General features: G+C 48.6%; 1 protein-coding gene across 1 annotated transcript in view; it reads left to right on the forward strand.

Moving 5' to 3' along the window:
• RABEP1 (rabaptin, RAB GTPase binding effector protein 1) overlaps nucleotides 1–27,241 on the forward strand; it is a 122,092-nt gene that overhangs the window by 47,741 nt on the left and 47,110 nt on the right. Inside the window, exons 8-13 of the mRNA XM_073590566.1 lie at nucleotides 2,577–2,696; nucleotides 10,021–10,485; nucleotides 18,753–18,857; nucleotides 19,562–19,678; nucleotides 23,753–23,851; nucleotides 23,933–24,073. Of these exons, the coding sequence (XP_073446667.1) occupies nucleotides 2,577–2,696; nucleotides 10,021–10,485; nucleotides 18,753–18,857; nucleotides 19,562–19,678; nucleotides 23,753–23,851; nucleotides 23,933–24,073 (1,047 nt within the window). The remainder of the gene's footprint in view (nucleotides 1–2,576; nucleotides 2,697–10,020; nucleotides 10,486–18,752; nucleotides 18,858–19,561; nucleotides 19,679–23,752; nucleotides 23,852–23,932; nucleotides 24,074–27,241) is intronic.

Raw genomic sequence — 27,241 nt, forward strand, 5'->3', positions numbered from 1 at the left:
CTGAAAATATGTCTTATATTCTAGGTTCTTCAAAGTAGCCACCTTTTTCTTGGACTACTGCTTTGCACACTCTTGGCATTCTCTTGATGAGCTTCAAGAGGTAGTCACCGGAAATGGTCTTCCAACAGTCTTGAAGGAGTTCCCAGAGATGCTTAGCACTTGTTGGCCCTTTTGCCTTCACTCTGCGGTCCAGCTCACCCCAAACCATCTCGATTGGGTTCAGGTCTGGTGACTATGGAGGCCAGGTCATCTGGCGTAGCACCCCATCACTCTCCTTCTTGGTCAAATAGCCCTTACACAGCCTGGAAGTGTGTTTGGGGTCATTGTCCTGTTGAAAAATAAATGATGGTCCAACTAAACGCAAACCGGATGGAATAGCATGCCGCTGCAAGATGCTGTGGTAGCCATGCTGGTTTAGTATGCCTTCAATTTTGAATAAATCCCCAACAGTGTCACCAGCAAAGCACCCCCACACCATCACACCTCCTCCTCCATGCTTCATGGTGGGAACCAGGCATGTAGAGTCCATCCATTCACCTTTTCTGCGTCGCACAAAGACACGGTGGTTGGAACCAAAGATCTCAAATTTGGACTCATCAGACCAAAGCACAGATTTCCACTGGTTTAATGTCCATTCCTTGTGTTCTTTAGCCCAAACAAGTCTCTTCTGCTTGCTGCCTGTCCTTAGCAGTGGTTTCCTAGCAGCTATTTTACCATGAAGGCCTGCTGCACAAAGTCTCCTCTTAACAGTTGTTGTAGAGATGTGTCTGCTGCTAGAACTCTGTGTGGCATTGACCTGGTCTCTAATCTGAGCTGCTGTTAACCTGCGATTTCTGAGGCTGGTGACTTGGATGAACTTATCCTCTGCAGCAGAGGTGACTCTTGGTCTTCCTTTCCTGGGGCGGCCCACATGTGAGCCAGTTTCTTTGTAGCTCTTGATGGTTTTTGCCACTGCACTTGGGGTCACTTTCAAAGTTTTCCCAATTTTTCGGACTGACTGACTGTCATTTCTTAAAGTAATTATGGCCACTCGTTTTTCTTTACTTAGCTGCTTTTTTCTTGCCATAATACAAATTCTAACAGTCTATTCAGTAGTATTATCAGCTGTGTATCCACCAGACTTCTGCACAAAACAACTGATGGTCCCAACCCCATTTAAAAGGCAAGAAATCCCACTTATTAAACCTGACAGGGCACACCTGTGAAATGAAAACCATTGACTACCTCTTGAAGCTCATCAAAAGAATGCCAAGAGTGTGCAAAGCAGTAATCAAAGCAAAAGGTGGCTATTTTGAAGAACCTAGAATATAAGACATATTTTCAGTTGTTTCACACTTTTTTGTTAATTATATAATGCCACATGTGTTAATTCATAGTTTTGATGCCGTTAGAGTGAATCTACAATTTTCATTGTCATGAAAATGAAGAAAATTCTTTGAATGAAAAGGTGTGTCCAAACTTTTGGTCTGTACTGTGAGTGTGTATGTATGTATGTATGTATATATATATATATGTGTGTGTGTGTGTGTGTGTGTATATATATATATATATATATATATATATATAATATATATATTAGTGTGTGTGTCCCCAATCCTGGTATGCATGGTCCCCCTAGTCCCTATCCTGGTATGCATGCCCCTATCAGAAAAACATTAAAAAATTAAATAAACCATTCTACTTGCCTTCCCTGCGCTCGTTCGCAGTGTCCTGTTCTGATGCCAGCAGCTGGTTTATGCTTGTAATCAGCCCATGGCAGTGACATCATGCAGTGCTTGCAAGCAGAAGACAGCTGCTGGAATACTCGCTGTTCCCCACGTCCCTGACTATAGGACTGGAGAGCAGGGAATATGAATTTCTCTTTAATAGCGGATATGCTGTTAGCAGCTGCCAGCTTCTAGCGGCTGCTGGGCTCTAAAGTGTGCCCACTAAAGTGAATGAATATTCACTGCAAACCAATCCCAGGGGCGTGGAGAGCAGTGAACATTCACTCTCTTTAATAGCTGGTACACGTGATCGCCCAGCCGCTGCAGGAAGCCGGCGGTTGAGGCTACTGTTCTCGCTATTAATGATCAATGAATATTCACTGCTCTCCACGCCCATGGGCGTGGAGAGCAGTGAATATGCATTCCCTTAGGTAGCGAGCACACTTCAGAGCCCAGCAGTTGCAGGAAGCCGGCGGCAGCTGTTAACAGCGTGTCCACTATTAAAGGGATTAATATTCACTGCTCTCCACTACCATGGGAGTGGAGAGCAGTGAATATTCATTTCTGTTTAGCAGCAGGCACAGATGTTAGCCATGGCAGCTGTGACCCACCGCTGCCCCCCCCCACCTCCCCAGCCACAACAGGTACTTCCGGACTATAAGACGCACCCCCCATCTTCCTCAAAATTTTTGGAGGAAAAGAGTGCGTCTTATAGTTCAAAAAATACGGTACCTACTGAGTCACACTTCTATTTTTTTTTTTTTCTTCTCCCACATTGTAATAACTGCACTTAACACATTTCTTATCTATGCATATAATAATCCAATATACGCGTAATTATGCTATCTGAATAATTGTTTTTTTAATCAGGAGGAAGTTGAGCAAAGAAATCGTGAACAAAAAGAAGGAATACATATGGAGGAAGAGGAGACAAAAGCGCTTGGAACTGCAACTCACAATGAAATGCTTTCAAACCTTCACAGACAAGAGGTTTTTATTTATCAGTCAAAATTCAGTAGAAGGCAGATCAAGGGAACCTGTCAGCAGGTTTGGCCAATATAAGATACAGCCACTGCCTTTCAGGGCTTATTTACAGCATTCTATAATGTTGTAGATAAGCCCCCGATCTGACCTGAAAGATAAGAAAAATAAGTTTTTTGTTTTTTTTTATTATACTCACCTGGGGGCGGACCGGTCTAGTGCTGTCCGATGGGTGTCGCAGGTCCGGGTCCGGCGCCTCACATCTTCTTGCGATGCTGGCCTCCTGTTCCTTCATCGCTTCCCGGCATCGCGCTCCTGTGCAGGCATACTTATCTGCCCTGCTGAGAGAGTACTGCAGTGCGCAGGCGCTGGGCCTCTCTGACCTTTCCTGGCGCCTGCGCACTGCAGTGCTTTGCTTCGCCCTCAACAGTGCAGATAAGTACACCTGTGCAGGAGCACGATGCCGGGGACCATGAAGCAAGCAGGAGGGACGGCATCGCAAGAAGATGGGAGGATCCGGACCTGTGACACAAATCGGAGCGGACTGCACCGAACTGCCCCCTCATCCCGGGTGAGTATAATAAAACATTTCTCTTTTGTCTCATTGGGGGACACAGAAACCGTGGGTGTGTGCTGCTGTCACTAGGAGGTTGACATTATGCATGAAAAAAATGTTAATGCCGCCTCCGCAATATACACCTCTCCGACAGGCTGTAGGACAATCAGTTTTGCTTAGTGTCAGCAGGAGGTGGACAGGGGTCTCTCGCAGACCCATGCCTACCTCAATGTGCGTCGTTTCTTTTCAGGTAACCATGGAGGGATACAGAGTAGAGCTGCTACATCTGTACTCCCACGCCGGGATCATGCGTACGGCGTGTACTGCCACCCCATATCCTCATGAATCCCACGCGCAGGACCCTATCCCCTAACACAGGACTCGAGTTCAGGTGGCAGCTCCTGGTCCTGACCTTCGTCTCCCATCACTCGCCCACCAGAGCCTGATGACTGAGAGAGATGCCCTTCAGATAAGGTTTGGGACAGCAATCTTTTCATGCAGATAACCGACCCCTGTTACGGGGTGAACTGGAGGTAAGAGGCTGCAGCGTTGTATAATTCACTTACTAGCCGCTCTGGCTGAATGTGACCGCTGTAATCAGCACTCGGGCTTACAGCCCAGGGCTCTATACTTATGTTAAAAGCCAACACTTAACTTTCAAGCACGCAGTGCAGCGCGGTTCCAGCCTCCTCCCGTGGCGGCATTATGGCCCTGGGCTACAGCAGGAGTCCAGCAAGGTCGACGCTAGATTCTGGCTTCTGGCAGGCTCCGCCCCCCCCCCCCCCCCCCCCGGTTTCCTCTTCCTGTACCAGCGCCATCTTGGTGCTCCAGGAGGCCAGAGCAGGGCCCCGCCCACCGCTTCCGGGCGGGGATTTCATAAGGCTTCTAGGCATGGCTGTTCACCTCGCTCTCTCTCTCCCCCTCATCAGCCTTCGGGCGGCAGCTGCGGCGGACACACAGGTCGTGGGTATGTGAGTACTGCACTACAGGTTGCTCCCTCACTCCACTTTCTACCCCCAACGGTCGGCACCAGGTAGAATCTGTCAGTATGCCCAAGGGAGACCAGTCCCGCTCATCCTCCTCATCCGCTTCAGTGACCTTGGTCAAATATTTTGTATGTACCAAATGTCAGGCTTCCTTCAGGTCAGTCCTCGCCACTCTGCTCAGATTGCAACAGACCTGTGGTGTCACCTACAATAGAGAGCAGGTGCAGCCCCCCGTTTTGCCTGTCAGAGCTCCCACATTACCCCTGCCGCCCAGGGGCCATCCATCGCCATGGGAAACAGCGAGTGTCCAGGATGGGCTTCTTCCTTATCCAAGTCCGTGGCCGACCTTACCAGGGTATCACAGACCTTGGTAACGGCGCTTAACAGATTGCCACTTCAGACTCCAGTGGACATAGGAGCACCAAAGGAGCCTCCTTTTGGGCCTCCTAGAGGCCGTAAAAGGTTTAGACAGGACCATCAACCCAGGTCCCCTTCTCACTCCGTCTCACCGCCAGAATTCCTCTGGCCGTCTGCCTCCTCCCAGTCCTCATCCCCGGAATCAGGCGAGGCATTATCAGAGACACACTCAGAGGAGGGTTCTGAGAATGGGCCAGAACAGTCCCAGGTCAAGGATATGGTTCAGGGCCTCATTGCCGCAGTCAATGAGACATTTTAACATTGGGGATGCCACATCAAAACCTAATGATCAGGCTTTTTCATTTAAGCGTCATAAGTCCCCCTCTAGGGTTTTCGCCTCCCACAAGGATTTTGAGGAAGTGTTGGCCAGGGAAATGGAAAACCCAGCCAGGCGATTTCAGAGAGGAAGTTGTTTTGGGATTCTATATCACTTCCCTCCAGATCTCACCGCCAACTGGACTGCCTCCCCTTCAGTGGATCCACCAGTGTCCAGACTCGCTACCAATACAGTCCTCCCACTCGCCAGTGGGGCAGCCCTAAAGGATCCCATTGATAGGAGGATAGAATCCCTGGCAAAATCCGCCTTTGAGGCAGCAGCCGCCACATTGTGTCCAGCCTTCGCCTCAGCTTGGGTAGCTAAGTCTGTTACAGAATGGGAGGGCATAATGGCTGGGGCACCACCAGCGGAACTGGCGGAATTTGCAGATCAGATCTCCCATGCCGGGGGAGGTATATGGTATCAGCAGCCCTGGATGCCCCGTCTTGTGCAGCTAAAGCATCCAGTAACTTAGCCGTCCGGCGGACGATCTGGCTAAAGGCTTGGCAGGCTGATTTGTCCTCAAAGAAATCACTGACCAATCTGCCGTTTCAGGGCACCCGGCTCTTTGGGTCAATGTTAGATCAAATCATTAAGGATGCAACGGGGGTACACGCTTCCTTCTCCCCCATGCCAAGCCTCGTCGATATGTTTTCAAATGTAGGGCTCAGCCCTTTCGCCGTACCCCAGCGACAGGCACTTATGCTCAGAGGTCGCAAGCATCGAGAGATAGGAGGAAGGTATCCTTTTGGGCCACCCCTTCATGGCATTCCCGCAGTTCCAACAGCAGAACTACCAGGTCAGGGTGGGGCAGAGCCACTTCAGCCTGACTCCAGCAGGGAGTCCAACTCCCTTTCCAGTACCTCTCACAGACTAGGAGGCCACCTTCTCTTCAGAGATGTCTGGCAGAGTTCAGTAGAGGTTATCTGGGTAAAGGAGGTAGTATCGACAGGATGCAAGATAGACTTCAATGTGCTTCCGCGAGATTGCTTCTTTCTATCGCAACCACCAAAAGACGCTGCTAGGGCTCTAGGTTTTTCTGCGGCAATCGACTTTCTGCTCAACGCAGGAGTAATCGTCCCCGTTCCCGAGCAGGAACGTTTTGCCGGCTTTTACTCAAACCTGTTTGTGATACCAAAAAAAGATGGCTCAGTTCGTCCCATACTAGACCTCAAAAGGCTAAACAAGATGGGTCCGCTTACGCCATTTCAGGATGGAATCGATTCGGTTGGTAATTACGTCTATGGAGGATCAGGAATTCCTATGTTCCATAGACATCCGGGACGCCTACCTACACATCCCCATTTTTCAGGGACATCAGAGGTTTCTGTGTTTTACTGTCCAAAAGCAGCATTTCCAGTTTGTGGCCCTGCCCTTTGGGCTGGCAACAGCCCCCAGAATTTTCACAAAGATTATGGCAGCGATGGTAGCTATATTAAGGGTCAGAGGCATAATATTGGTACCATAGCTCGACAAGGCGCCCACCTTCGCTCAGGCCCAGGAAAATCTAGTGGTAGCTTTAAACACGCCGTCCCGGTTTGGTTGGATGATAAACAGGGAGAAATATCACCTAACGCCAACACAACGCCTAGAATTCTTAGGAATGGTAATCAACACCCGCCGCTCGAGGGTCTTTCTCCCAAAAAGAAAGTGGATTACCCTCCAGCAGGGAATTCGCTCTCTGTTGAAATTCCGGCTTCTATCCTTTCGCGCTGCCATGAGAGTCCTGGGAAGGATGGTGGCAGCTTCAGAGGCAATACCCTTTGCCCTGTTTCGTTCCAGGATACTACAGAGGAACATCCTCCTTCAGTGGGACAGGTCCATCTCTTCGCTGGATCGCCCCTTCTTCCCTTCCATTCACACCAGGGAGTCCCTCAAGTGGTGGCTGACCTCCCCCCTTGTTCATCTGGGACGGCCTTTTCCCGCTGTCCACTGGCAGGTAGTAACTACAGATGCCAGTCCCCTGGGCTGGTGTGCAGTATTTCGTCACCTGACGGTCCAGGGACAATGGTCAAGGCAAGAATCCTCACTATCAATCAGCATTCTAGAACTGAGGGCGGTCTTCCTAGCACTTCTACATTGGGAAAGATACCTCAACAACCAGCCAGTCCAGATTCAAACGGACAATGCCACGGCGGTGGCATACATCAATCACCAAGGGGGAACCAGAAGTCCCCGGGCACTGGCCGAGGTGTCCAGAATCTTCAACTGGGCAGAAACTGCAATTTCGGCAGTTTTCATTCCCGGCACAGACAACACTGCCACCGACTTCCTCAGTCGGAAGGGGCTCGCGACAGGAGAATGGTCCTTACACCAGGACGTGTTCCGTCGGATATGCCAGCTATGGGGGACTCCAGACATGGACCTCCTGGCATCGCGACAGAGCAGAAGGGTCCAACAGTTTGTCTCAAGATACCACGATCTTCTAGCAATAGGGGTCGACGCACTGGTCATTCCCTGGACACAGTTCAGACTCCCTTACCTGTTCCCTCCCCTTCCTCTCCTGACCAGACTGCTAAAGAAGATCAAGGCGGAAGGGGTGCCGGTCATATTGATCGCCCCGTACTGGCCCAGGAGGGCCTGGTTCGCAGAAATTATCAATGTTCTCGCAGGCACCCCCTGGAGACTCCCCGACAGACCAAATCTCCTGGCTCAGGGGTCGTTTTACCACCCGAATTCTCGGTTGTTCAATTGGACGGCATGGCCGTTGAAACCACAATACTGAGAGCAGCGGGATTTTCGGACCATTAATCCCAGGATTTTCGGACCATTTCGGAGTCATTAATACAATGATCCAGGCTAGGAAACCATCCTCTTCCAGGGTCTATTATCGAGCCTAGAAGGCCTATTTTGGCTGGTGTGAGTCTAATCACACCTATGCTCTGTTCCCTGCCATCTGTCCTAGCTTTTCTCCAGGCAGGGTTAGATGGCGGTCTGGCCCTAAGTACCTTGAACGGCCAGGTATCTGCTCTCTCTATTCTTTTTCAAAGAAATTTGGCCTCCCGCTTACAGGTTAGGACCTTTCTGCAAGGAGTGGCACATGCGGCCCCTCGTTTCAGATCCCCTGTGGCTCCAGGGGATCTTGACGGTCTTGGAAGCCTTGACAGGTTCACCCTTCGAACCCCTCCAGGAAGCTCCCATGTCTTTGTTGTCCTGGAAGGTGGTATTTCTCGTAGCCATCACCTCTATTAGGCAGGTTTCAGAATTAGCTGCTTTGTCCTGTCGCCCTCCATTCCTAATTATGCACCAGGACAAGGTTGTTTTGTGGCCTCCTAGCTTTCTTCCCAAGGTGGTATCGGCCTTTCACCTGAACGAGGATATAATCCTTCCGTCATTTTGTCCCGCTCCAACCCATCCTCTGGAGCGTTCTTTGAATAAGCTAGACCTGGTCAGGGCAATAAGGGTCTATCTGGCCAGGACCGCTCCCTTCAGGAAGGTGGACTCGCTCTTTGTTATCCCCAATGGGGTGAGAGGAGGCCTGCCGGCCTCTAAGGCAACAATTGCCCGCTGGATCAGAATGGCAATTCTGGAAGCCTACCGGGTGAAGGATAGGGTGTCCCCTGCTGGGATCAAGGCCCATTCAACCCGGGCAGTGGGCGCCTCATGGGCGGTACACAACAGGGCATCAGCCATGCAGTTGTGCAAGGCTGTCACATGGTCGTCCGTGCATACCTTTTCAAGGTTCTATAAGGTCCATACTTATGCTTCAGCGGATGCCAACCTAGGCAGAAGAATCTTGCAGGCGGCAGTGGTGAGTTCTCCGACCTGAAGGAAGTTTCTGTCTTTTCCCACCCCAGGGACTGCTTTTGGACGTCCCTCGGTTTCTGTGTTCTCCAATGAGACAAAAGAGAAAACAGGATATTGGTTGCTTACCGTAAAATCTGTTTCTCAGAGTCTTCATTGGGGGACACAGCGCCTTCCCATGATTTTGTTATCTGTAATGATTGTATGATTGACTTACATGATGATGTCTCCTCCTACTGCTTTTTCACTAATTGATTGTCCTACAGCCTGTCGGAGAGGTGTATACTGCGGAGGCGGAGTTAACATTTTTTTTTCATGCATAGTGTCAACCTCCTAGTGACAGCAGCACACACCCACGGTTTCTGTGTCCCCCAATGAAGACTCTGAGAAACAGATTTTACGGTAAGCAACCAAAATCCTGTTTTTTCTTATCTTTCAGGTCGGATCGGGGGCTTATCTACAGCATTATAGAATGCTGTAGATAAGTTCTGAAAGGCAGTGGCCGTATCTTATATCAGCCAAAAGAGGTGACCGCTTAGCTTTAATACTGTAGCTGGTTTTTACTATAGATATTTTTTCTATTTTTGCAGGCCTGTTGTGTCTGTTATTTCTGATAGATTATTTTCAGGAGTGCATTTCTCCTCTTCTTACCAGTGTCCTGCTTGTAGGAGTGGTGCGCTGTTGAACAGTTAGTGCAGTGGCATGGTCGTGCTGCTAGTCTGAATTGTGTGCTCTCCAATGTTGCTTGCAGAGGAGGTTTTGCCTCTGTAGGATCAGAGGTGCACAGTTGCACGGAAGCGGCTGGATCCAGTGACCCAGCCAGCTTCAGAGCAGAGTTTGAAAGCATGCGCCTTACAAAGGAAACCAGACACTACTGATACTCTACAGGGTGGCAGTAACGTAGGCAGCATGCAGTAAACTGTGCAACTACAAATTGAGATGACAGTCGGACACATAATTAATAGTAACTACTGGTAAAGCATTTATGATTCTTCCCATTTTTGTCTTTCTCTGAATGTACCAGAACATCCTGCATACTTGTGGCTGAGCCAGCATGTAGTGCTGGATGAATTCCACCCTAAAGTCTGCAGAATTGGGAATTCCTGTTCTAATTTAAAAGGCATCTTTTAACACACTTTTTTATTTTTTCTGTCTTAAGAATTAATGTCTTTTTATGGCTTTTACTTTTAATTCAATGTACAAAATACTGTGTAGATATATTGTATTAAAGGCTTTCTACCTGTATGGATGCACTTTATTAGTTACTTTGTCTGTGTTCTACATTCAGTTATGCTCATTGGGTTTGTTTTTTAGGGTCTCATGAATAGTTCTCATGGCTCAATCCATTCCTTAGATGCTGACTTGGCCTTGCATGAAGGGGAAGATTTTGGTAAACAAGATGACTTATTTAAAGATGGACTTCGGAGAGCCCAGTCTACTGACAGCCTGGGTATATCAGGGCCGCTGCAGGCAAAAACTCTAGGTTATAATAACAAAGCCAAATCTGCTGGGAATCTGGATGAGTCGGATTTTGGCCCACTAGTTGGAGCTGATTCTGTGTCTGAGAATTTTGACACGTCTTCCCTTGGATCATTGCACATGCCAAGTGGATTCATGTTAACCAAAGACCAGGAGAAAGCAATCAAAGCCATGACTCCTGAGCAGGAGGAAACTGCTTCTCTTCTTTCAAGTGTCACTCAGATTATGGAGAGTGCATATGTGCCTCCTTCTGGTTATCGTCTGGTCAGTGAGACCGAGTGGAATTTACTCCAAAAAGAGGTAAAATTATTCTTCCCGTATGTGATTTATACTCTGTGCAGTGCATGTTGTATTGATGTTACTTCTGGTTGTTCAAGATCAGGCCACTTTTTTGAGTTCCTGACCAGGCATATTTCATTGTATGTGCACTTTTTAACGGCTCTAAAATGTTTTCTCGTTTAGGTAGTCAAATAATTTTTGCGCCTCATTTTTTCGCAATGTATGGAAATTTATTTTTGGATTATATTTTTCCTTTTTATGGCCACAAAAAAAAACATTTTAAATTGAGTTCCCTTTTTGTAAAAATGTTGTTCCTTTTGTTATAATGTAACTATATTATACGTATTATATTTTATAATTTTTAGTAGTTTTTTTTATATTGCTATTGAAATAAGGAGATTTTTGTGTACTCACCATAAAATCTCTTTCTCTTAGCCTCTAATTGGGGGACACAGAACCATGGGTGTTATGCTGCTCTCCACTAGGAGGCGACACTGCATAATCTGAAAAAGATTAACTTTGGCTCCTCCTCTGCAGTATACACCCCTGGACGGCGTCAGCCTTCTCCAGTTTTGTGCAAAAGCATTAGGAGGAACATAACAGAAATAACATAACCATGCCTGTAAGAAGGCCACTATGTACGAGCTCAAAGAACAATATGAGAACTCAACCGTAACAACGGCCCGTAAGGGCAACAGGGTGGGAGCTGTGTCCCCCAAATTGAGGCTAAGAGAAAGAGATTTTACGGTGAGTACACAAAAGTCTCCTTTACTCTGTCACCTCATTGGGGGACACAGAACCATGGGACGTCCCAAAGCAGTCCCTGGGTGGGAAGCAATGGACGAATATTGTGCTGACAAGTCCCTAAACTTGGGGCACTGCCGCCTGCAGAACCCATCTACCCAGGCTCACATCCGCTGAGGACTGGGTATAAACTTTGTAGTGTTTTGTAAACGTGTGTAGGCTAGTCGAAGTGGCCGCCTTACACACTTGTTGTGCCGAATCCTGGTGCCGAATGGCCCAGGAGGCCCCTACCGCCCGCGTAGAATGTGCCGTGATACCGTCCGGATGGGGAGAGTTTTTAAGGCGGTAAGCCTCTTGTATGGTGGTCCTGATCCACCTGGCAAGGGTAGCTTTGGAAGCCGGCAGACCCTTGCCAACGCCTTCCGGAAGAAGGAAAAGGGAATCAGACTTCCGGAAGGGTGCAGTCCTAGACATGTATATACGCAATGCCCTGATGAGGTCAAGCATATGCAGAGCCTTCTCCACTCTATGAACCGGAGCCGGGCAAAGGGATGGCAGTGAAATTTCCTCATTGAGGTGGAAGATGGACACAACCTTCGGAAGGAAGGATGGAACCGTACGGAGAACCACCTTGTCCTGGTGAAAGGCCAGGAAGGGCCGTCTGCAGGAGAGTGCCGACAGTTCAGACACCCTGCGTAGCGAGGTGATTGCCACCAGAAAGACCACCTTCTGTGATAGAAGGCGGAGTGGGACTTCTTTGAGGGGTTCGAAAGGTGGTGCCTGCAATGCTGTAAGGACCAGGTTGAGGTCCCACGTCTCCAGTGGACGTCTCTGTAGGGGGGAACGAATCGGGAGACCCCCTGGAGAAAAGTCCACACTTGCGGCTTGTTAGCAATGCGTCTCTGGAAAAGCACTGAGAGCACTGACACCTGGCTCTTAAGCAAGCCCAGGGATAGCCTGGCGTCCAGGCCCGATTTGAAGAAAACCAAGAACTTTTGGGAGGGAATAAGGAAGTGGGATCTGGCCGCGGGATTCGCACCAGGTAAAGAAAGCTCTCCAGGTACGGTAATATTTCTTGGCGGAGGCTGGCTTCCGTGCCCTGATCATGGTTCTAATGACATCCGGTGAGAGCCCTGCCTGGGTTAGAACCCAGGTCTCGAGGGCCACGCCATCAAATTGAGGGCCCCTGAGTTCTGGTGGAAGAACGGGCCTTGTGACAGAAGATCGGGACGGTCGGGGAGACGCCAGGGGGCGTCTGCTGTAAGTTGTACGACGTCGGCGTACCATGTACATCTGGGCCAGTCTGGTGCGATCAGGATGGTTGGAACTCCCTCTTGTTTGATCTTCCTCACGACTCTGGATATCAGGGGAAGAGGTGGAAAAATGTAGAGAAGCTGGAACTGGGTCCAGTCCTGAACAGGGCATCTGCTCCGAGCGACCGCGGATCGCGTGTCCTGGCCATGAAATTGGGGACCTTTGCATTGAGATGGGATGCCATTAGGTTCACGTCCGGGGTCCCCCAGCGATGGTAGATCTGGCGAAAAATTTCGGGATGGAGAGACCACTCCCCCGAGTCATTCCTTGTCTGCTGAGGAAGTTGGCTTCCCAGTTCCCACCCGGGATGTGGACCGCAGAGAGTACCGACCTAGTGTCTTCCGCCCAGTGGAGGATATGTGCCACTTCTCTCATCGCCTGGGTACTGCGGGTCCCGCCTTGGTGATTCACATGTGCCACCGCCGTGGCATTGTCCGACTGTACTCTGATATGAGAGGCTGCCAGTAATTGACGAAAAGCTTTCAATGCCAGGAAGTTTGCCCGAATTTCCAGGATGTTGATGGGCATGTTCGCTTCCACTGGTGACCACTTGCCCTGTGCTTTGTGATGTAGGTGCACCGCACCCCAACCTGTCAGGCTGGCGTCGGTGGTCAGGACCTTCCATTGACCTGAGAGAGAGGATTTTCCCGCTGCAAGTGAGGTTGGCTTGAGCCACCAGTGTAGGGACCTCCTGGTTGCGGATGTTAGCCGGAACTCCCTGTCGAGGGAGAAAGGATTCCTGTCCCATGACTTGAGGATGGCTAGCTGAAGAGGCCTGAGGTGAAACTGGGCAAATGGTACCGCCTCCATCGCTGCTGCCTTCCTGCCGAGTACTCTCATGGCAAACCGGAGAGATCGGGGGGGATTGCGGAGGAGTATGCGGACTCCTAGATGGAGAGCCAGTGCCTTTTCCCTGGGAAGGAGCACCAGACCTCTGGAGGTGTCGAATAACATCCCCAGGAAGGTCAGAGACTGACTCGGGGTAGTTGAAGACTTTTGTAAGTTGACTAACCAGCCCAGGCGACTCAGAGTGTCGATAGTGATTGAGACGCTGACCTCGCAATCCTTGAAGGTGGAAGCCTTGATGAGAAGGTCGTCCAGGTATGGAACGACTAGTATATCTCTGGAGTGTAGAACGTCCATGGTGGCTGCCATGATCTTGGTAAACGTTCTGAGAGCTGTGGCGAGTCCGAACGGGAGAGCCACGAACTGGTAGTGGTCCTGGTTGATTGCTCCTGCCCATCAGAGATTTTTCAGATTCGCAATCGGTATATGTAGGTTTGCGTCTTGTATGTCTATGGAGGCGAGATATTCTCTCTTCTCCATGGATGCAATGATTGACCGAAGGGACTCCATGCGAAAATGACGAACGCGAACATACTTGTTGAGTTGTTTTAGGTCTAGTATGGGCCGAACGCTGCCTCCCTTCTTGGGGACTACAAACAGATTGGAGTAGAACCCTCGGAAGCGCTCTTCTGCAGGAACCGGTACTGTAGGAGGGAGGAAACGGCTTGATGGAAGGCACGAGCCTTGTCTGGCGGTTTTGGGGGAACAGAGAGGAAGAACCTGTACGGTGGGCTGGAAGTGAACTCGATCTTGTATCCGGAAGACACTATTTCATTGACCCACCTGTCTTCTCTAATAGGCAGCCAGACCTGCTGAACGAGTAGCAGTCGTCCACCTATGGGTGGGGTGTCTTCCGGAATTCGTGAGTCATGAAGAGGAGAAAGTCTGAGGTTTCCCTCCTTTGGGCTTTGCCTGGCCTGCTTTCGACTGCCAGGTCCTGTCCGGCCTCTGCGCCGCCTGTGGGTTGTCTCTGCGCGGAGAGCGGTTACGATTTTGTGCTGGGCGCGAGACGGACCAACCTGAAAAATTACGAAAGGATTAGTCGAGTTTGGTTACGACTTTTGAACATGCGTTTAGGTTTTAGTTGAGGGAGAGAGGTACTCTTACCCCCTGTGGCATTGGATATCATTGTGTCCAACTTTTCACCGAAAAGCCGCCCACTGAGGTGCGGGAGATGCGTGAGGGACTTCTTTGAGGCTGCGTCCGCTTTCCATTCCCGCAGCCAGAGGATACGCCGGATTGTGATAGCGTTTGATGCTATTCCCGATACACCTCTTGCGGAATCTAAGCTGCATGAAGCATGTAATCTGCTACCCCCGCTATTTGCACCGCCTGGTCCAACAGCTCAGGATTTGAGTCTTGGAGGCCAGCCTGCAATTTTTTGGCCCAAGCTATAATGGCCTTGGCCGCCCAGACTGAAGCGAGAGCCAGAGAGGCCCCTGCCGCTTCGAAGATTTAACGAGCCATGCGTTCTACCTGCTGGTCTGCTGCGTCCCTGAGGGTTGAGCTATCTGGCAGTGAGAGGAGGGTCTGTGCTGCTAGCCTAGAGACTGGGGGGTCCACTTCGGGTGGATCTGTCCACTCCTTGGTGTCCTTCTGTGGAAAGGGGTACCTTGCTTCCAGATATTTGCGATTGGCGAATTTCTTCTCCGGCTGTGAAAACTACTTAGTAAGTATCGCCTGAAATTCCGGGTGTTTAGAGAAGACCTTAGGTGGTTTTAGAACACTTTAAAAACAAATTTTGTGTTCTGGGGCTTCCGGGGGTGGATCAGAAATGTCCAGCACCCGATGGATGGAAGAAATTATGTCCTCAACTAGCGCCGTATTGCTCGGGGGGGCCAGGGGCCAGAGACCTCTCCGTTTCGTTTTCTGAGTCGGAGTCACAGATGCCTTCTGATTCCTGCATGTCGCTAAGGCGTTCCCTGGTGGGCGAACTGGGGCGGAGGTCTTCTGTGGTCGGGGATCGCTGTGGAGATCTGCATTGTCTGTCTCTGTTAGGGGACGGTCTAGGTGACCTCGAACCACGGTGTCTCTCCCTAGAGGGTGATGACCGTGTGCTATGGGATGACGCGGATGAACGCGACCCGTGAGTCCTCTTGCGTCTGTGAGTGTCGGAAACGGCATGTCCTTGACACGAGCTGTCCCTTTGCTGGGTAACATTCATAGCCAAGGCATGACCCTGCAGAGCCTGGAGTAGTGTGGAGGTTAGGTTATCTATGGACTGTGTCATAGACTGCGACATCTGAGTAGCCCATTCCGGCATGGTAGCCAACGCTGAAGCATTGGTAGGGGCTTCTTGGGGCTCTGACCCAGTATTTTGGATACAATCCCGACAGTGCGGGTACGTGCTCCTGCTGGGGAGAATGGTTTTGCAGGCTGTGCAGAAAGCATAAAAGCAGTCCTGCCTGGTTCTCTTCCTTGAGCCCGGCATAGTGCACAGAGGCTGGCTAGCCGAGGACCCTACAGGGGTGGCTATGCAGGGGAAAAACTATAGGAGAGCCTTATAGGTAATATGGATTCACAGCTGAGTAAAGAGAACCCAGCTGTGTTCTTACCCCACCAGTGTGCCCCTAGGTCCAGCGCCGACAATTCACAGTCCTGTGCCCCCCGGAGACTGCTGACATTGCTGCTGATGTCACAGATGGCGTCTGCTGCAGCGAAGATGGCCACCGAGAAGACGAGGAGGAAGAAGGGGGCGGAGAGCTGAGAAAGAGCGTGCAGGGCTATGTAAAAACGTGCCCTTTCTGCTTCGATCCGCCCCTTCTATGACACTGTAGAGTGTCATATTCGTCTTCCGGGGGGCGGGGAGGAGGTGGCGGCTTGAGCTAGGCCGAAGCCGCGGTCTAAATTAGAAGCCTGATGCCCAAAATGGCTCCAGGCCGGCGGGGATGTCCGGGAGGGGGTCGAATCTGAACCAGACCCCTCCGGATTGAGAGGCAGGATAGCGGTGGGGCTAGCAGCGGTAACAGGGCCATGTGAGGGGTCCCCCTGAGGCGCTATGGAGCTGATGCTGCCGCAGAGACGGGCGCAGGGAGCCCTATCTCTGTATGTGCCATGTCTGCCTGCACTCTCCCCCGGCCCCAACAGGAGCCCGCAGCAGGGCTGGGGTCCCTGGCTGTTTAAGCTGCAGAATGCTGCCTTGTACCGACCCTACCTGAGGCGTCTCAACCTAATGCCCCCAGAGGGGGATTAGGGAGGGTTCGTCTGTCACCATCAGGGGTCTTCATTCTCGCCTCGACCTCAACCCAGACCCCAAAGGGGATTGGGGAAGGAGGGGGGTCTCGACTTCGGACCAGTACCTGAGGGACTGGGGAAGGAGCGACATGGGGAATAGCCATCTCAACTTCAACCGGGCACCCCATAATAGGGGGCTGAGGAAGGAGCCATGCCGGGAGTCTCGCTGGAGACCCACTTTTCTTCATCTGTAATCCGTCGGAAAAAAATAAATAACATTTTTAGGTGTGCCTCCTTGCGACACTAAGCAAAAACTGGAGAAGACTGACGCCGTCCAGGGGTGTATACTGCATAGGTGAAGCCAAAGTTAATCTTTTTCAGATTATGCATAGTGTCGCCTCCTAGTGGACAGCAGCATAACACCCATGGTTCTGTGTCCCCCAATGATGCGACAGAGTAAAACAGATTTGAATTGAGGGTGTTGCTTTTTGTAAATTGTATTTATTTTACACACTGCGCACCCCATGAGGTCTTTAAATGACCTTTTGGGGGGCATTTGAACTTAGTAATACATTATTCTTTTTATTTCCCCTATAACTGGGACTAGTTACAATTACAGGGAAAATTCAACCTAGCTGCAATGCAGAGCTCCTGCATTCTCCCTACACCCAGCAATCAGATGATTACTGGGTCCGGAGAAGGAAGCACTGTTTCCTAATCTGTATACACAGTGTGCACAATTATTAAGCAACTAGATGGAGGCCCGACGCTATCGCATCGGGAGGGCGGTAATGTCACAATGGCGGCAGGCTTTGCAGCGTTGAGAATCTCTCCACCATCCCCATGTGCTCACCCACCTATCCACTCTCTTTCCCCATGTGCTGACTTCTCCCATCTGTGCTCTCTTCTTTGACTTGTCTAGCACATGTGTTTTCTGCTATCTCTCTCCTTCCTGTGCTGTGTTCTCCCCTCATTTGCTGTCCTGTTGGAGCTGTCTCTCCCCCTGTGCTCTGTCTCTCTCACCCCTGTGTCTGACAGTGTACAGAACATACCACAGCTCCTGGGCAGGGGAGGAAGCAAAAGACAATACTGACATTACAGCAGGAGATCACAGAGGATGCATTTTGTGAGGTAAAATATTGTTTAAAAACAGTCAGTGAAATATTTTGCCTCACAAAATGAATGAGTCGGTTAAATCTTTTTTTGGCCCATTGTGCTTGAAGAAAACAAGCTACCTTTACTTCTGCACACCTTGATAAAGACTGTTGATATCCTTAGGTCTCACCCTCACTCATTACACAAATACACATCATCTGATTTAATTCATCCCTAAGGCATTCAGGTTTATACAGCTTGCAGTTGGAAAATATGCAAATGATGGTCAAAATACTCAGTTGCTTAAAAATTGTGCACACTATACAAAACAATTGTTCAGCGATGTGTAGCCAACGATCAGAAAGGCAAACATATAAAAAACACGTCTGGCTGCGTCTGTGCAGCTTCGGGGCAAGGAGCTGACTGTCAATCACCTACAAACTGTTTACTCAGCTTTGCTGTTGTAGAACTTCAGTGCAGAGTAAAGTGCGCACCATCCGGACATTTATAGTATATTTGTCATCCAAAAGAAGTTGGTGCTACAAGTTGTATTTTAGTTATAGAAAACAAACTGCCATAAGCCTTTCTGTAAAGGGAATCTGTCACCAGGTTTTGCTACCTTATCTCAGCGCAGCATCCAGGAATGGATCACTCAATGGGCTACTTGCTGCAGTAGTTTTTTCTGCTGCAGATCCACTTGTCCTCTAAATCCTGAGCTGTCTATTCATGCCCACCCCACTGATCGGCAGCTTTCTGTGTATACTGTGCATAGGCAAAAAGCTGCAGAGGGGGTGGAGTAATACAGAGCTTAGTATGGAGGGTATACATGACAGCAGGCTTACTATTTTAGTTATAAGTGATTTAGTGTTTTTTTTTTTTTTACTTTATATACTGCATATGTCAACAGATATGTCAGAGATGGTGCTGTTGATGCAATGGCATGTACACATTTTGGCTTATTTTACTCCGGCTATGAGATGCTATCTGCTTAGTCATTATTTAGTTTCGGGAGTTAAATGTATGGGATGAAATCTTTGCAGATCATTGTGGCAGCTAATGCAAACTGAAAACATTTCTATTTTCATATGTCAACAGTCTTCTGCAATGTGTTTCAGGTGCAAACAGCAGGTAATAAACTGGGAAGACGCTGTGATATGTGCTCTAACTATGAAAAACAGCTGCAAGGGATCCAGACGCAAGAGGCAGAAACTAGGGATCAAGTGAGTTTTGGTGCGCTCACATTTAAACCTAAACCTCACAGTTTACCTATACTGTTTGTTCTATACGCGGATTCACAGCTGATTTCAACCTGCTCCATTGAAAGGAGGGAAAACTGCAACAGAAACTGCCATTCTGCAAAGAGATTTCACATCATGTGGAGGAGACTTCTTGAAGGGGTTGTCCACTACTAGGACAACCCCATCTCAATCTGAATGATTGCCCCCCACCCCCCCCCCCCCTGTTAAAATAGAAACACTTATACTCACCTCCAGTGCATGCGCTGTTCTAGAGGTGTTGGCACTCACGTTCCGGGGGGGCTCCAGGTTATTACGTGAGCCCTGTGCCCAATCATTGTTGGTGTCACTATGACGTATAAGTAATCAAGAGTAAGTGAGCAAGTGTTGATTACTTACATACGTGTCCAAGGGCAGGGACAGTGGCGCCAAGGCAGATTGGACTCAGGGCTCATGTGACGTAACCACATCACGTGAGCCCCGGAAATGTGAGTTCCGACATCGCTGGAGAAGCCCCTGCGCGGGAGGTGGGTATCGGTGGTTTTATTTTAACGGGGCAAACGTTCAGATCAAGAATTGGTTGTCCTAGTAGTGGACTACCACAAAGTCACAAAGTGCACCACTGAAGATAATAAATCTGAAATAAGAAAAAAAGATTTGTTGGCATTAGCTAATATTTTTTTCCTCAGGTAAAAAAGCTCCAACTGATGCTGAGACAAACAAATGACCAGTTTGACAAAACCTTGAAGGACAAACAAGAGCTTGAGGACTATATGAAACAAAACACCGAGGAAACAACTAATCAGGTAAGTGCAAGATCAGTTTTCCATAAAAGTCGATGACCTCTCCACAGACACCAGTCTCCATTGACAACAGTAAAACATACCTCAAGACTGCTAGAAAGTGAGTGGGGCAGCATCAGCAGTTCAGCAAAAAGAAATCAATATTTCTCCATTACCACATTGGGGGACACAGGACCATGGGGGGATGCACACCACTGGTAAGAAAGTCACAGCCGTGGTCTCCTGCAGCAGGGTTCCGAGTGCTCTCCCGTGGCGTCACCCTCCCCCGGGTGCCCCCCAATGAGTGGCTCGGAGAAAAGAATTTTACAGTAGGTACACAAAAATCCATGTTTTGTGTGACCACCTTTTACCTTCAAAGCAGCATAAAAGCATTCATTCTACTAGGTACACTCACACACATTTTTTTAAGGCTCTCAGAAGGAAGGTTTTTCCAAACATCTTTTGATAACTAACCACAGGTCTTTTTCTGTGGCTGTAGGCTTTAACAAATCCTTCACTCTCTTCATGAATCCCAGACAGACTAGGATGTTGAAATTGGTGCTCCTTTGGAGGTTAAATCAGTCCCTTCCAGGCCTTATCTATCATTCAATGCCATCAGATTTAGGCTATTTTCACACGTATGCAGAAAATTTCTGCATAAAAACAGGACTCCTACCCAGAAAACGTGCGTTTTTGCCGCGACCCCAGACACACAAAAAAAAGCCAGAAATGCGGAATTTTCCGCGAAATTAATGAGCATGCTGCGTTTTATACCGCGAAGCGTTTTTTTTGCGGAAAAAAAACGCATCAATATGCACATAAAGTGCAAAATGCATTAAAATGCTTCTTTAAGCGGTTTTAAGCGGATTTTTTGGTAAATCCGCGAAAACAAACGCCGTGTGTGAACACATCCTTAATCTGATTAGCTCCAAATTTATTCTGCAGCAGTACAATAATGCCAAACATACAGCCAATGTCATTAAAAACTATCTTCAGTGTTCTGGTCCACATAAAACATTCATCTTAACATGATCGATTCTTCGGTGATTACACAAAGAGACAGAAGGATTTCCACAAGTTTACATCAACAGATTGTTATTTCTCAGTGATGTCTGGAATAACTTCTTTGCCTAGTTTCTTCAAAAACTGTGTGCACGTGTGTCTAGAAGAATTGCTACTTTGCTGTTTTGAAGGCGAAGAGCAGTCACACCAAATATTGATTTTCAATTTCTGTTGTTCATTAGTTTTATATTTTGTTGAAATGGTAATACCGTATATACTCTTGTATAAGCCGACCCCCCTAATTTTGTCACAAAAAACTGGGAAAACTTATTGACTCGCGTATAAGCCTAGGGTGCACAGTGAGTGGCCCCAGTTTTGCTGCACAGTGAGTGGCCCCAGTTTTGCTGCACAGTGAGTGGCCCCAGTTTTGCTGCACAGTGAGTGGCCCCAGTTTTGCTGCACAGTGAATGGCCCCAGTTTTGCTGCACAGTGAATGGCCCCAGTTTTGCTGCACAGTGAGTGGCCCCAGTTTTGCCGCACAGTGAGTGGCCCCAGTTTTGCCGCACAGTGAATGGCCCCAGTTTTGCCGCACAGTGAGTGGCCCCAGTTTTGCTGCACAGTGAGTGGCCCCAGTTTTGCTGCACAGTGTGTTGTGGCCCCAGATAATGCTGCACAGTGTGTTGTGGCCCCAGATAATGCTGCACAGTGTGTTGTGGCCCCAGATAATGCTGCACAGTGTGTTGTGGCCCCAGATAATGCTGCACAGTGTGTTGTGGCCCCAGATAATGCTGCACAGTGTGTTGTGGCCCCAGATAATGCTGCACAGTGTGTTGTGGCCCCAGATAATGCTGCACAGTGTGTTGTGGCCCCAGATAATGCTGCACAGTGTGTTGTGGCCCCAGATAATGCTGCACAGTGTGTTGTGGCCCCAGATAATGCTGCACAGTGTGTTGTGGCCCCAGATAATGCTGCACAGTGTGTTGTGGCCCCAGATAATGCTGCACAGTGTGTTGTGGCCCCAGATAATGCTGCACAGTGTGTTGTGGCCCCAGATAATGCTGCACAGTGTGTTGTGGCCCCAGATAATGCTGCACAGTGTGTTGTGGCCCCAGATAATGCTGCACAGTGTGTTGTGGCCCCAGATAATGCTGCACAGTGTGTTGTGGCCCCAGATAATGCTGCACAGTGTGTTGTGGCCCCAGATAATGCTGCACAGTGTGTTGTGGCCCCAGATAATGCTGCACAGTGTGTTGTGGCCCCAGATAATGCTGCACAGTGTGTTGTGGCCCCAGATAATGCTGCACAGTGTGTTGTGGCCCCAGATAATGCTGCACAGTGTGTTGTGGCCCCTGATAATGCTGCACAGTGTGTTGTGGCCCCAGATAATGCTGCACAGTGTGTTGTGGCCCCAGATAATGCTGCACAGTGTGTTGTGGCCCCAGATAATGCTGCACAGTGTGTTGTGGCCCCAGATAATGCTGCACAGTGTGTTGTGGCCCCAGATAATGCTGCACAGTGTGTTGTGGCCCCAGATAATGCTGCACAGTGTGTTGTGGCCCCAGATAATGCTGCACAGTGTGTTGTGGCCCCAGATAATGCTGCACAGTGTGTTGTGGCCCCAGATAATGCTGCACAGTGTGTTGTGGCCCCAGATAATGCTGCACAGTGTGTTGTGGCCCCAGATAATGCTGCACAGTGTGTTGTGGCCCCAGATAATGCTGCACAGTGTGTTGTGGCCCCAGATAATGCTGCACAGTGTGTTGTGGCCCCAGATAATGCTGCACAGTGTGTTGTGGCCCCAGATAATGCTGCACAGTGTGTTGTGGCCCCAGATAATGCTGCACAGTGTGTTGTGGCCCCAGATAATGCTGCACAGTGTGTTGTGGCCCCAGATAATGCTGCACAGTGTGTTGTGGCCCCAGATAATGCTGCACAGTGTGTTGTGGCCCCAGATAATGCTGCACAGTGTGTTGTGGCCCCAGATAATGCTGCACAGTGTGTTGTGGCCCCAGATAGTGCTGCACAGTGTGTTGTGGCCCCAGATAGTGCTGCACAGTGTGTTGTGGCCCCATGATGTTGCTGCTGCTTCCGCTGCCTCCGTTACAAAAAACAAAACAAAAAAACAAACTGTATACCGCTGCTCATCAGCGTTGCCGGCTCTGGAATGGGGACAGGTGAATATGGCTCCCCTCGTTCATACTCGCCCCCTCCTGGCGCTTGTCTCTGCAGCGCAGCCCCTGCTTGTTCCATGTTCTCCGCGCCGCTGTGCTCTTCCTGCTTCAGCAGTCACGTGGTACCGCTCATTAGTCATAGATATGCGCATATTCATGAGTTACCACGTGACCGCTGAAGCAGGAAGAGCAGGGGTGCTGAGAACATGGAGCAAGCAGGGGGGCTGCAGAGAAGAGCCAGGAGGGGGTGAGTATGATCTCTGACAACCCCGATCCCCCTCCTCCACCGACCCCCTCTCGGTATGTGACTCGTGTATAAGCCGAGAGGGGGGGGGGGGGGGGGCTACGGGGACTTTCAGCCCCCAAAAAATGGGCTGGAAATCTCGGTTTATACACGAGTATATATGGTAGTTTATTTTTATTATCTTTTTGAAAGCAGTCTTACATTGCAGATTTTTTTTTTTTCTACAGCTGCCTAATATGTATATGCATATATAGTATACTAACATGTTGTCTACATTATTGTGGATGCATGTCCTGTGATACCCCTTGATCATTCAAAAATCCGCACTGTATTGCACTTATGCACAGAGTGTGCACAGGCTCATAGAATTGTGTACAGGTTAATACACTTTCTATTGAGCCCGTGATAGCTTAAAAGGTAACATTTCACCAGAAAAAAACCCACTATGAACCAGTAGATATGGGGTTAATCTGCAGGTTAATAGCGTTATTAACCTGCCCGGCGATGGCACGTAGCCGAATACTGTGGGAAGAAAAAGAACTACTAAAGTTATAGTGTAGCTGCACAGTGTACTAGATCTGATCTGAGCAGAGATTTCATGTCCCCAAGTTGTACTAAACACCGCTTTCATCCTATTTGCTGTCTGCTGATTGTATAGTTTTTGCCTGTCGTTTTTTTTAGATATCGACAATTACCCAGAAAGCTCAGGATTCAGAAACTCTGCTTACAGATTTACAGCATGCGTTCTCGATTGCAAAGAGAAGTGTTCAAGAGCAAATGGTAATACTGTGGAATAAGATGGAAAGTGCAATCTTAGTGTAAAAAATAATTTATACTGTGAATTAAATATTTCATTTTCAGGAAGTTCTTATGCAGTCTCGAGAGCAGGTCTCTGAAGAGTTGACCAGGTTACAGAAGGACAACGAGAGTCTTCAAGGAAAACATGGTCTGCATGTGTCACTCCAGCAAGCAGAAAACTTCATCCTTCCAGATACCATTCAGGTATTTTTTAGTTTGTCTGTCCAATCGCAAGAATTTATTTATGGACCGCTGATAATATAAAATTACAAAAAGAGTAAAACTTTACCAATCCTCTGCTGCTTCCATACTGATGCTTGCTTGGTCTGCTGCTGCTCTCTGTTCGTCTAACTCCAGCAAACATGAGACTACTGCTTCAAGCCACTGGTGTCCGTGCTGACTTCAGTAATGTTGACCCAGTGGCCGGCACCTGACATCGGCGAGCCAGTCACAGTCCGTGCATTACAGTGACGTCATGTACTGCCCATTGTTTGCACGCAGAAGTCAGCTGCCTGCTTCAGGAGAGGGGTAGCAGAGGGAAGGTGAGTAGTATTGTTTTTGGTAAAGAACATTAGCAGAACAGGAGATGCATGAATCCGAATGGGGGATATATCAGGTTGGGCACAGATGGGCTCAAGATGGGGGAGACGTGCATGTCTACTAGGATGGGCCCAAGATGGGAGACATATACCAGGATGGAGGACAAGGATAAGGGACCGATATATCAGGGTTGGACCAGAATGGAGGACATTACTACATAATAGGAGAGGGGCAACATGTTTTTCCTTATATTATTTAGAAAGCTACGAGGTCCCCCTTCATCTGACCATCATGCGGGAGGGAGTGAGGCCTAGGTCCAAGTCCAAATTTTGCATTGGGGTCCATCAGACTCTAGTTTTACCACTGTTTTTGAGGTACTTTTGGGTTCTAGATACACAATACATTCCTTAATTAATTCCATTTGGGTTGTAGTTTCTGAAATGCTTTTTTGGCACCTCTGGGTTTCTGCAAATGCTACTTGGCACTCGCGATCTAATAAGCTAAAATTATGCTCCAAAAGTCAAATGGCACTCCTTCTTAAAGCCCTGTCATGTGCCCAAAGAGTAGTTTCCAACTTCATGTTGGGTAGCTGCATCACAAAAAAACAGTCAGTTCGTCACCGGGACAGGAAGTAGTAGTCCAAGGTTATTACCACATAATGTGACATATGTCATTAAGGCAAAAATAAACTTCGGTTTAAAGGGGTATACAAAATTTTTCTCAAATGTTTCAGGCTTTGCACCTTTTTAAAATTCTTTATTTTATCTCGCTTTGTACACTTAAAGGGAACCTGTCTGTAACACTATCCCTACGAAAGCAGAGGTAGTGCAGGACAGTGTAAAACAGTATGAAAAATACCCATCCTTGCGCAATATGCTGCGCAGTGTCGCAATTAGGCTTTATTTGACATGCAAATTAGGTTAGCAAGGGCACCTACTTCTTTTCTGCTCCCAGCTGGCCACCACCCTTTCACCTTGTTTCATAGTAAAGCGTAGTGATAGGCGAACTGTAAAGTTCGGGGTTTGTATCGAACACCTTGTGTCCGTGCAAGGACACCGAAAATGGACTTCTCCGTGAAGTCAGTGTTTCTGTTCAGGTCTTGCAGCTCAAACATAGTCTGTTTCCCACGCTGTCATCTGACATCTCTAGAAACACCGGCAGCTCTGATCGGCTGCTCTCCTCATCCTACGCCTGCTCTCGCTGTTAGGAGCAAGAGCAGGCCAGGTTGATGAGAGTATTCATCAGCCGATGCCTGGGCAGTAAATGCATTTTTTTTTTTAAAAAAGTGACGTGTGTTCTCTTCTATTCTAGGTAACCAGTGCAGGCAAAACAGGTAGCTATGGGTTGCAACCGTCAGCTGTCAGCTTTTATCTTGGCTGGTTATAAAAAAATAAAAGGGTCTCTACACGGTATTTTATAATTATATTTAAATTTTTTTTAATAAAACGGTGTGGGGTCCCCCCATTTTTGTCAGTCAAGCTAAAGCAGACAGCTGGGGGCTGGTAATCTCGGACTGTGAAGGGGCCATGGATATTTGCTTTCACCAGCCTACAGAGAGCTGCCCTAGAAAAGGTGCATCTATTAGATCCAGGTGTTCCAGCTGCTTGAAACTCCAGTAACTTTAAAATGTTCCTCAAAGTTTCCCATGAAGTTTCCGGGCCTTGTAGCTGCCAGGAAACCCGGTGGCTGTGAACCCTGGTAACCTAAGCTTTTTAATGTCAGCTGACATCAAGCCCCCATTACTAACCCCATAGTAAGATTGTAATAAAGACTTAAGAATAAAGTCCTCTATTTGAAATAAAACTCACCACAATCTTTCTATGGGGTTAGTTATTTGGTTTTCTTATAGTCGCCTCTCCATTACTAACCGACATTACAATGCTAACATCAACCCCACAAATGTTACCCCGCACCAGGGCAAATGGGAAGAGCCGGTCAAATCTAATCTAATAGATGCCCTTTTTCTGAGGCGACTGTGGGCTGCTAATTTTTGGGTGGTGGCTGGGGTGCCAGTATCCATGGCCCCTTTCCTGTCTGAGAATACCAACCCCCAGCAGTCTGCTTTAGCTTGCCTGGTTGCCAAAAATGGGGGGACCATATGCTGTCTTTTTTACTACTAAATAACCAGCCAAGATAACTCTGACAGCTGAGTGCTGCAGCTCACAACTGTCAGTTTTGCCTGCGCCAGTTGTCAAAAGAAGGGACCACACTTCATTTTTTTAACTCTGTATTTATTTATTTATTGCACAGGTGCCAGCTGATGAATTCTCCCATCATCGTACACCTCTCATGCTGCTATCAGTGAGAGCAGGTGTAGGATGATGAGTAGTACCCTAATCAGCCAACTGCTGTGACCGGCGGTAACCTTTTTACCTCTGGTCACAGCTGCTGACTCACACGCTGTCATCTGTATGACAGCGTAGGAACTGCAGCGCTCTGACCACGATCGTTACCGCCAATCAGAGCCAGTGTTTCTCGCGCTTTCATAGATGACAATGTGGGAAACGCTCGATATTCAGGCCCCCCATTCATTTGAATCGGTTTTGAGTTCTGGTACCGTTCTGGTACCCGAACCATACTTTTTTAAAATGTTCGGCTGGACCTGAACATCCACGGCTACGCCCACCTCTAGTAAAGAGTAGAGGTGACTTAATATAGCAGTACCTTGGTTTTCTCTGTCAATTAAGATGTGCAGAGAGGAGCCGTAGACTATAGTTGCGCTAATATGCTTGAAATATCTTTCATGATGTTTCACACTGCACTATCTGATACTACTTACCTATTCTTTTGCAGGGGTAGTGTTACTGTCCGATAGGTTCCCTTTAAATATTG

Source organism: Dendrobates tinctorius, unplaced genomic scaffold (genome assembly GCF_039654945.1).
Source record: "Dendrobates tinctorius isolate UK_male_01 unplaced genomic scaffold, ASM3965494v1 ptg000117l, whole genome shotgun sequence".
Lineage (NCBI taxonomy): Eukaryota > Metazoa > Chordata > Amphibia > Anura > Dendrobatidae > Dendrobates > Dendrobates tinctorius.